Here is an 8325-nt window from a genome sequence, read left to right as displayed (position 1 = left end):
CGTCTGCCACGTGTCAGTTTGCATGACGTCAGCAGTCAACGGTCTCCCGAAAACTCTTTTGCAATGGTCCAATTTTCCGTGGCCAAAGGGCGCCCAAACGTGACGCACAGAAAAATCTGTGGTAATCCCTTAGGTGACGCAGTATGCACCACAGAACCCATATCGTCGGGTTAGACTCATAGGCGACGAAAAAGGGCCATTACCTGACGAAAATTTGACGTTGTTGATAAGAACTTTTCTTGTAGTGTACGTTGCGTGACTTTATGGATGTCATCTCACCGAGTGGGCCCAGAGTATCTGTCTGTCACGTGGATGAACAAATCCTGCTCTTGATACATATGCCTCAACCCATCCCATCGGAATACCTGAGCCACACTTTTATGATCACCCTGTTACGGTGTGACGGTTGGTATAGTCAAGGCATCCTCCGGTGATAGTGATTAAATATGATCTCAAGGTCTAAGGATTAGGTTACTACGCTTTCATAACTATCGCAGCGATGAACTTTGTGACTTGATCGTGCTGCAATACTTATATTGGGAATGTTCATCATACCATTCACCCAATGACATGATCCCATTGCCAATTGACACAAATGTCCATGATCGGGAAACCACGATCATCTGTTGACCAATGAGCTAGTTCGCATAAAACTTGCTTGGAACCCTGGTTTGTTTACATACCACACGTCTACCAATGTTTAGAAAATTACACTCAAGGGGTAAAACACACAAAGAAGTTAAATTCATCTCATTAGTAAGCATCATAGCATCACTTGGTTCTTTAAACATTGTCTTACTAGACAATGATGCTAGCTTTTCAGAACCCGAGCTCCCGGGTCACCCCGAAGCTTTGAAATGCACTATTTCGCAGTATCCAAGCAAGTACAATGCTTGCTCATGCCATTGATTATTTTATAGCAAATACTTGAAAATTACTATTCGTATCATTCCTGCATAGAAAAGCAAAGCATTACTTTTCCAGTTATGAATATGACTATGTGGTGGGCGATGGAACCATGATTTGAATTGATGGTGGAGGTTCCATTGCAACGAGGTTTATACTCACATTGGACTAACAACCAATGTCGTCTAGTGATTCTTGCGATGTATATTATGCATTAACCATGCGAACTATAATGGCTCTGGTGAAGTCAGCTGGATTTTCTTCCTTTCACAAATCAACGGATGACTAGATAGCCAGGCTGTAGTGGTTGCGATCCTGCAATATTAGAGCAGGGAGGCTAGAGACTCCCCGTCCATGTGGCGTATGCACTACTACTATCTATGATGGATTGTAGTGCCTGGTTGGGGGTCAAGCGCCCAAGGAGGTAAGAGACCAAGTGACAGTTAACCTAAAATCAACAGGACTACAAAAAGGGTGGGTATGCGGGGTCGTGGAGAAGGGCAGTGATTGGCTTGGATCTTATACTGGGCCTCACACCAAGGAAGTGTGGACGGGAAAATACGCCCGGTTGGTAACAAGGATAAGAATCTCTTGTGGGAAAAGTAATGCACCTCTACAGAGTGTATTGAATTGTGGCTTGTCACTCCTTGTTTTCGAAAGGAACTGCGAACACGACAGGAAAGGAACTCTGTGAAGTTCTAGACACCATATGAAGGTTGACGGACATAGTTTTTCAGAATAAAATCAATCTTTTGAAGAAATGTTTGCGAAACATGCATTGTCCTACGACTTCCTGGTCAAAGTCCGTAGTTAGTGCATCAAACACATCGTTCCTTTAAGTTGAGCTTGTTGAGTACGCTCGTACCACCCCTTTACTTCCAAAAACCCTTGCTAGACTGTGAGCATGATGGAGGAGACTACACCGAAGAACCAGAGGGCAGCTATGAAGTCTACTATGAAGAGCTTGACATGTCAGGCGGAGTGGAAGGCGTAGACTACGGCATAGTCTACGTTGCTGAGGAGGCCGAGACCGAGCAGTAGGAAGAGTCCGAGTAGTTGTAGAGGAACCGAGCAGCCTAGAACCTTGCTTAAATAAGCTGCTGAGTTCCAATAGTACTTAGTTTAGTACTTCTGCTGGTTTGCAAGTTGTTTAGAGTTGGAGTTGATTCGGAGTGGTATCCTCACTGGACCGATGAGGATACCGAAGTATTTGTACACTTTTGGCTTGTAATAATAAGTGTTTGATATGTGGACCCGCAATGTTTCTGTTGTACCACTCTGAGGGATGTAATATTTGTGAATTGGTACTTTCACAAGTGTTATGTCAACGACTTGCGTACTACAACATGCAGTGGTATGCTGGATCACTCCAGACCGGGGCGTATTCCTCTACCGTGGTGCCAAGACCACCCGACAACAGCGGCGAGAGGCCCGGGCGAGTACTGCTACGATATGCGGCCGAAACTGGTGGCCGAATCGGCCGTTGCAGGCGACGGTGGTGACGCGGCAGTGGAGGGGCGACATGGGTGGGAGGCGGGGGAGAGTGGTGCCATCCGGTTGTGTGCCTAGCTAGAGGGCCCGAGACAGACAAAATGGCCGCGCGACGCGGACACGCGGGCTGTCCGTTCCAACGCAAAGCCAGCCCAAATTTGGGCTGGGAATGCGCCGACACGGACCGGTCCGCGGGGCGCGGTCCGTTTGCGGGTCGCCGTTGGGCCTCGCCTCCAGGCCGCACGGAAAGCAACGGACATAGACTATCCGTTTGCGGGTCTCCGTTGGAGATGCCCTAAAGCTAGTGACAGAGACAGATCATGTGAGGCACGTGGGTTTGGTTTTTAGTCCCACCTCACTAAACGAGGGAGAGGACAACCTGCTTACATAGCAGCTTTTGTCGTACGTTGACGTTCAACAATAAGCCTACTCCCGCTGGCAGGTGCGCAAGCGAAGAAAACCAACTTCTGGCCTTATGACGTGGCTAGTTAGGCCGGGCCCAACACGCTAGCTATGCTTTCAAGAAAGCTACCAAGTATAATGGGCCGGCCAAACTGCTCAGACCGATTTTGCGGGCAAACCCTTTATGCCGACCAAGTCGGACAACCATTCTGTTAGGTTTGGAAGAGCCTTACATTCATGAATTTCTCGAGATGGATTTAATTTCAAAGGTTTTGAAGAGCCTTACATTAAAAAAATTATTTTTGGAAAAAACATCTGCCCAAAATGCAAGAACCATCTCTTTGATGAGTAGATTTAGGTTTAGCCCGAGGCGTGTTTCTCTCGGCTTTATTTCTCAATGTTCTCATGGCCCACAAGGCCACAATGCCTGTAATTTTGTTTCCTACGCATGACCTCATCCCGCCTGGCCCAACTTGCTATCATCGTGCATGTGCTGGGCTTGAGGTACGCCCCAAAAACAGTTTATGGAGTCTGAAGGTCCAGACAATTGTTACAAGGATGAACACGAGGAGCACAAAAAAATTCTAAATACACGAGGAGCAAAAGAAAAGGTATATACAGTTTTAGTCTCACAACTTGCAGCATAGAAGCAGTTTAGTCCCACATCTTGCAAATAGTACACCAGGAGTACCACAACTTGCCTAGCCGGGACAAATTAGTCCAATTAGTCCGAATGGTGCCATGTAGGCGCTGTCTATATTTTAATTTTTGCATTTCAGTTCACGAAAAGAATGAGAAATAACAAGTCTAGGTCCTTCCGCGTGGGCAGTGCTGAATTTACGGAAAGGGGCCTCGTTTGTCATCTATTTCAGTTTGTGCAATACCACTACAAATTTGACCGGACAATTGCTTTCTTAAGATGCCACGCACTAGAGGAACAAAACAATATACGCATCGTTTGATAGAAGGGGAGGCCATACTGTCCTTTCATCACTAATAAACATGAACCATCAATATCCATCAGTGATAAGCATCGGTACACTACATCCAGACAGAGATTGTCAGTTGTCATACAACAACACATATATTGAGGGGGCATATCAGGTGAAAATGAACATGTTCTGCAAATCTGCAAATTCTTGTTCTCAGCCCTTGGATCATGAACGAACGGCTAAAATGAAGTCTTCATCCCCCACCAATCAGTGGATGCACATTTGTAGAAAACCCCTGCACCAATGTACCAACCATCAGATGGATAGAGTAATTCCTGGATCTTCCAAATGGTTGGTCCTTACGATTCGAAGATGGGTTGGACAAATTAATTTCATCTCAATTTCAATCACTGATGAACTCGAAAATATTTAAGTACTCCGTGATCTTCGCATAGATAAAGGAAAAATCCTGCTTCGTTCGATTCCGCGAACGAGAGAACACACATGGAGCATGCAGTTCAGATTTAGACCAAGAGAAAAAAAGAAAACGGATCTGTATTCACCATTCGATTTCACCGTTTGGAGTAGCGAGGGATGAGGACAGAATCAGATCTGAATAATACAAGAATAATGAACATTCCACCATTTAGATCGGGGAAGAAAATCAGGAAATCAGTAGCAGATTGATACTGGAACGGGTCAAGAATTCCATAATTCAAGAGCATAATCAGAACAAGCACGCACGCAGCCGGAACAAATGAATCTTTGCTCCCACTCAAAAATCAAGAAAAAATATATTGCAGGTAGATCTACTACACTAATCCTGCAGAAATCAGCGAGTGGCAGCCAGAACTGCTGCGAGAGAAGTCTCGGGAGGTCGTTGGAAGAGGCGGCGCCGCTCGTCGCCGGGAGGCGGGAACCACCTCCGTGTGCAGACGGAAATGGGGGAGAATCGTAGGTTGGCTGGACTCTGGAGAGTGGACACGAGAGAGAGAGAGATTGAGGACAGGTGGGAGGGCTATTTTGCAAAATGAGTGGAGGTGGAACTGAGGTTGGAAATCTCATCGTTGGTACAAGATCCAATGGTTCCTATAGACATTTTCAGATTTTCAGGAACTACGTTGTTTTCACGGGATACGTTCCCCATATATTGATACATAATTAGTTACGTTCTGCATATTACAACACGAAATCAAAACAAAATAGACACCATCCTCTGTCAAAAAACACCAGTCTTCAGGTGGGGATTAATTCCCCCCCACCCCCCCGCGTTGAAAATTATAAAAAAAACACACTAGTCTATGTGACAGAACAATATCACCATCCTTTGAAGAGCAATGGTTCAAACAAAACAATACATACTGGCAGTGTAGAAAACAATACATCAGCATACATTAAGTACCAATTACTAGGTTCTTCCATTCAAGAACGCTAGGAAATCACTCAGATTGGCAATAAACTTAAGAAGACTCCTCGTTAGTTCTCACGTCGGACAGCTCGTCTTGTTCGCTATCAGAAGGAGCCGCAGCAGTAAATACTTTCCAAGTGTCGTGGTCTTTGCTTGCTCTCTGAGCACGCACCACAGCCATGCTGGGAGTGGCTTGAACCCTAATCACCAATGTTATGTCCAAGGTCTCTCCTTTGGCTTCTGCTTCGTTGTCATCACTAGATGATGGCGCCCTTCTAGCTCTTCTCCTAGCCATAGCAGACCGGACTGACCGTGGTGCTGGTGTCGATGGCACCACTGGATTAGCGTCCAAATTGATTCCACCATCCAGTCCTACTTTCTCTGAGACAGACCAAGGTACAGTGCAACTCATCGAATATGGCGTCAGCTTGATCTTGTGGCAATTATTCTTCACTAATGAACAAGCCAGTATCAGTAACATAACCTTGACCTTGATGAGTTCAAACGTTTCCTTTCAATATTACATAGATTAAGTTTTCTAAAACTGGCTGGAAAAGAGCTTGTTTGATTGATACTGGCTTGTTCAAAGATTTTTTTTTTTTTGCAGAAAAGAGCTTATTTGATTGATTGATTCAAAGATTTTCGTACGAATTTGGACGATTGGAATCCTAAGAAATTTTCCTAAGTGTTTTTTTATTTGTAGACTAGTATCCCTATGAATTTCTCCAACAATTACATCACACTACACTTCATAGGAGCAACGAACCCATTTCCATTATGAAGATATTTCTAAGGCAAAGCACAACATACCAAACATCCGCAGTAGCCAGCACTATGCATACATGACAAACCAAGGATAGATATGAGCATGCATATTGTTCACTCTCAGAGATTGAGGTTTAACCATGAGCATAGTTATATGATTTGCAGAAGTTTAGTGAGCTTGAAAATCTGAGAGCAATGATATTTGCATGCATCACTATCTCTTGCAGGAGTGCTATAAACGTTAGTGAGCTTGAAAATCTGAGAGCAATGGTAGCAGCAGTCGGCGATGGCCGGGACGACGGCAGGTGGCGGCGGCATCGCACGGATGCGTGAGGGGAACGACGAGAAGTTGTTCACCTTGCAGATTCTCTCCTATGCTTTACCTTCGAACTATCCAGTAAAGAATAAAAAGTTCGAGGGGGTCACGTGTCGGCAGCAGAGAACTTGGGACTAAAATCAATCCGACTTTCAAGTTCTGGGACTATTTACGTACTATTTGCAAGATGTGGGACTAAACTGCTCTCAGTGTGCAAGTTGTGGGACTAAAACTGTATATACCTCGCAAAAGAACTCAAACACTTCGGTACTAAGACAGATTTATCAACACTTTGGGATCTCAACTAATCCCCGTGCAACTGAACGGCTCGCCAAACCCAAGATCTTTATTCCTGGCTATACATACAGTAGCTAACAATTCACTTCATATGGATCACGGTCTCATGGATGGCATGGACCGTATCTCCAGCTCGAGATCTGCATCTCTGAAGCCGTCGTACAGAATTTTTTTAAATTACCACCATGCCCGATACCGTGAAGCCCGTGATCGTAGCCTAACACGCCCTGATCTCGCGTGAGCCACGCGTGAGAGGGAGACGCCGTATCTACTTCACTGTTTAAGTTCTTCTGTCAGAGTCAGAGTCAGAGGAACAGAGAGCGTAGGTGGAAACGTGAAAGAAACTGTTTGCGTGCGAGAGCCGCGCGCGCGATTAATTTAAGGGCGATCGTTCGTTCGTTGAGCCGGACGGATCGCGCGGATCGATCGCATATGTAGTTATGTACTGTGTACCGGACACGCGGAATATTCTGGGCCGGAAATTCGCATAGTTAGTTGTCTACTCTACGCCGCAACGCAAAATGATGATCCAACTAATGACAGCGGCGTCGAGTCAGCGACGCACAGAAGGGCTCGTGGGCGTTCGGCATCTTCTCCCGGCAGCCATCGCCCGATTCCGCATCATTCCTCCGATCCCAACGAGCTTTTGCCTGCTGGCGGCTGACTCCTCATCCTGTTTAAAGCTTGAGCCGCCTCTCGTCCGACAACCATCATTCTGTATGTTACTTAGAGCCGGGGGCAGGATGAGCTCCGGCGGCTGCTCGACGTGCCTGGAGATCATCTTCGCCGCCGTGCTGCCACCGCTCGGCGTCTTCTTCCGCTACGGCTGCTGCAGCGTAAGCAACCAGCCACTACACCCCTTCCTTATTCAGCTCCACATTAGCCGTAGTAGTGATTTGCTGAACTATCTTCTGAGTTCTGACTTCTGACGACCCGGCCTCTGCGTGTGCAGTCGCAGTTCTTCATCTCCCTGCTGCTGACGGTGCTCGGCTACGTCCCCGGCATCGTCTACTCCGTCTACGTCATCCTAAAGATGCCGCCAGAGCTGCCCGGCATCGACGGCGACCGGCCCTACTACATCCTCGCCTGAGGATCTCCTTCGTCCATATTCGTACATACTGCTGTAGCGTAGCTTTCTGTATACTTCTATAATGTGTCGCCATTTGTTTGGTTGGGGATTGGCTTGTGAGTTGTGCGTAGCTAGTGGTTTGAGGGGATTCCTCTCGATTCTTTGTGTAGCGGCCGGTGGTTGTACCTGTAGTCTCATTTCTTGGCCTGTAATTAAGCTGTGCGTAGCTAGCTTAGTGGTTTGAGGAAATTCTTGGCGTAGCGGTGGTTGTACTTGTGCTGTTCGTTCTTGATTCTCAGGATTGGTGGCATGGCAATGGCATATGGTGCTTAATTGGTTCGGCTGTCGGTTCTCTAGGACTTATATAAACCCGCTGCCGGCTCCCGAGCCAGCTGTTGAAAGAATAAGTAATGCAGTGACAGATCTTCACCATGGTCTGTGCTCGCTTCTCGAATCAATCTGGCACGTATTTTCTTTTTCTCTGAGTTGATTTTAATCGATGAACTCTGACGACAGTTCTGGATCCTGACCACAGGTGAAGGTGATCCTGACAAGTAGTGTATGTCAATGGATGCACTGCGTATCCGACGCTGAGTAACAGCGATTAACTGTATCACTGACTATTACTGCTTGGATTAATGGCTAAGCAGTGTTGTGGACCTTCTGTGCTGCAGAGTAGTACGTTTAGACATACTTGAGAAAAATACAGAAATAGATTCAGCTGCACCGGGCAGTTTCA

At 46.3% G+C, this 8325-nt stretch overlaps 1 protein-coding gene across 1 annotated transcript; it reads left to right on the top strand.

Moving 5' to 3' along the window:
* Positions 1 to 7040: 7040 nt before the first annotated feature.
* On the top strand, positions 7041 to 7993 carry LOC127318028 (uncharacterized). Its single transcript, XM_051348640.2, has 2 exons — positions 7041 to 7353; positions 7470 to 7993. The coding sequence occupies exons 1-2, from the start codon at positions 7042 to 7044 to the stop codon at positions 7605 to 7607; spliced, it is 450 nt and encodes a 149-aa protein (XP_051204600.2). The 5' UTR covers position 7041; the 3' UTR covers positions 7608 to 7993.
* The last annotated feature ends 332 nt before the right edge of the window (positions 7994 to 8325 follow it).

The sequence above is a fragment of the Lolium perenne genome, chromosome 7 (assembly GCF_019359855.2).
Source record: "Lolium perenne isolate Kyuss_39 chromosome 7, Kyuss_2.0, whole genome shotgun sequence".
NCBI lineage: Eukaryota > Viridiplantae > Streptophyta > Magnoliopsida > Poales > Poaceae > Lolium > Lolium perenne.
This window is presented reverse-complemented; position numbering and strand designations above follow the sequence as displayed.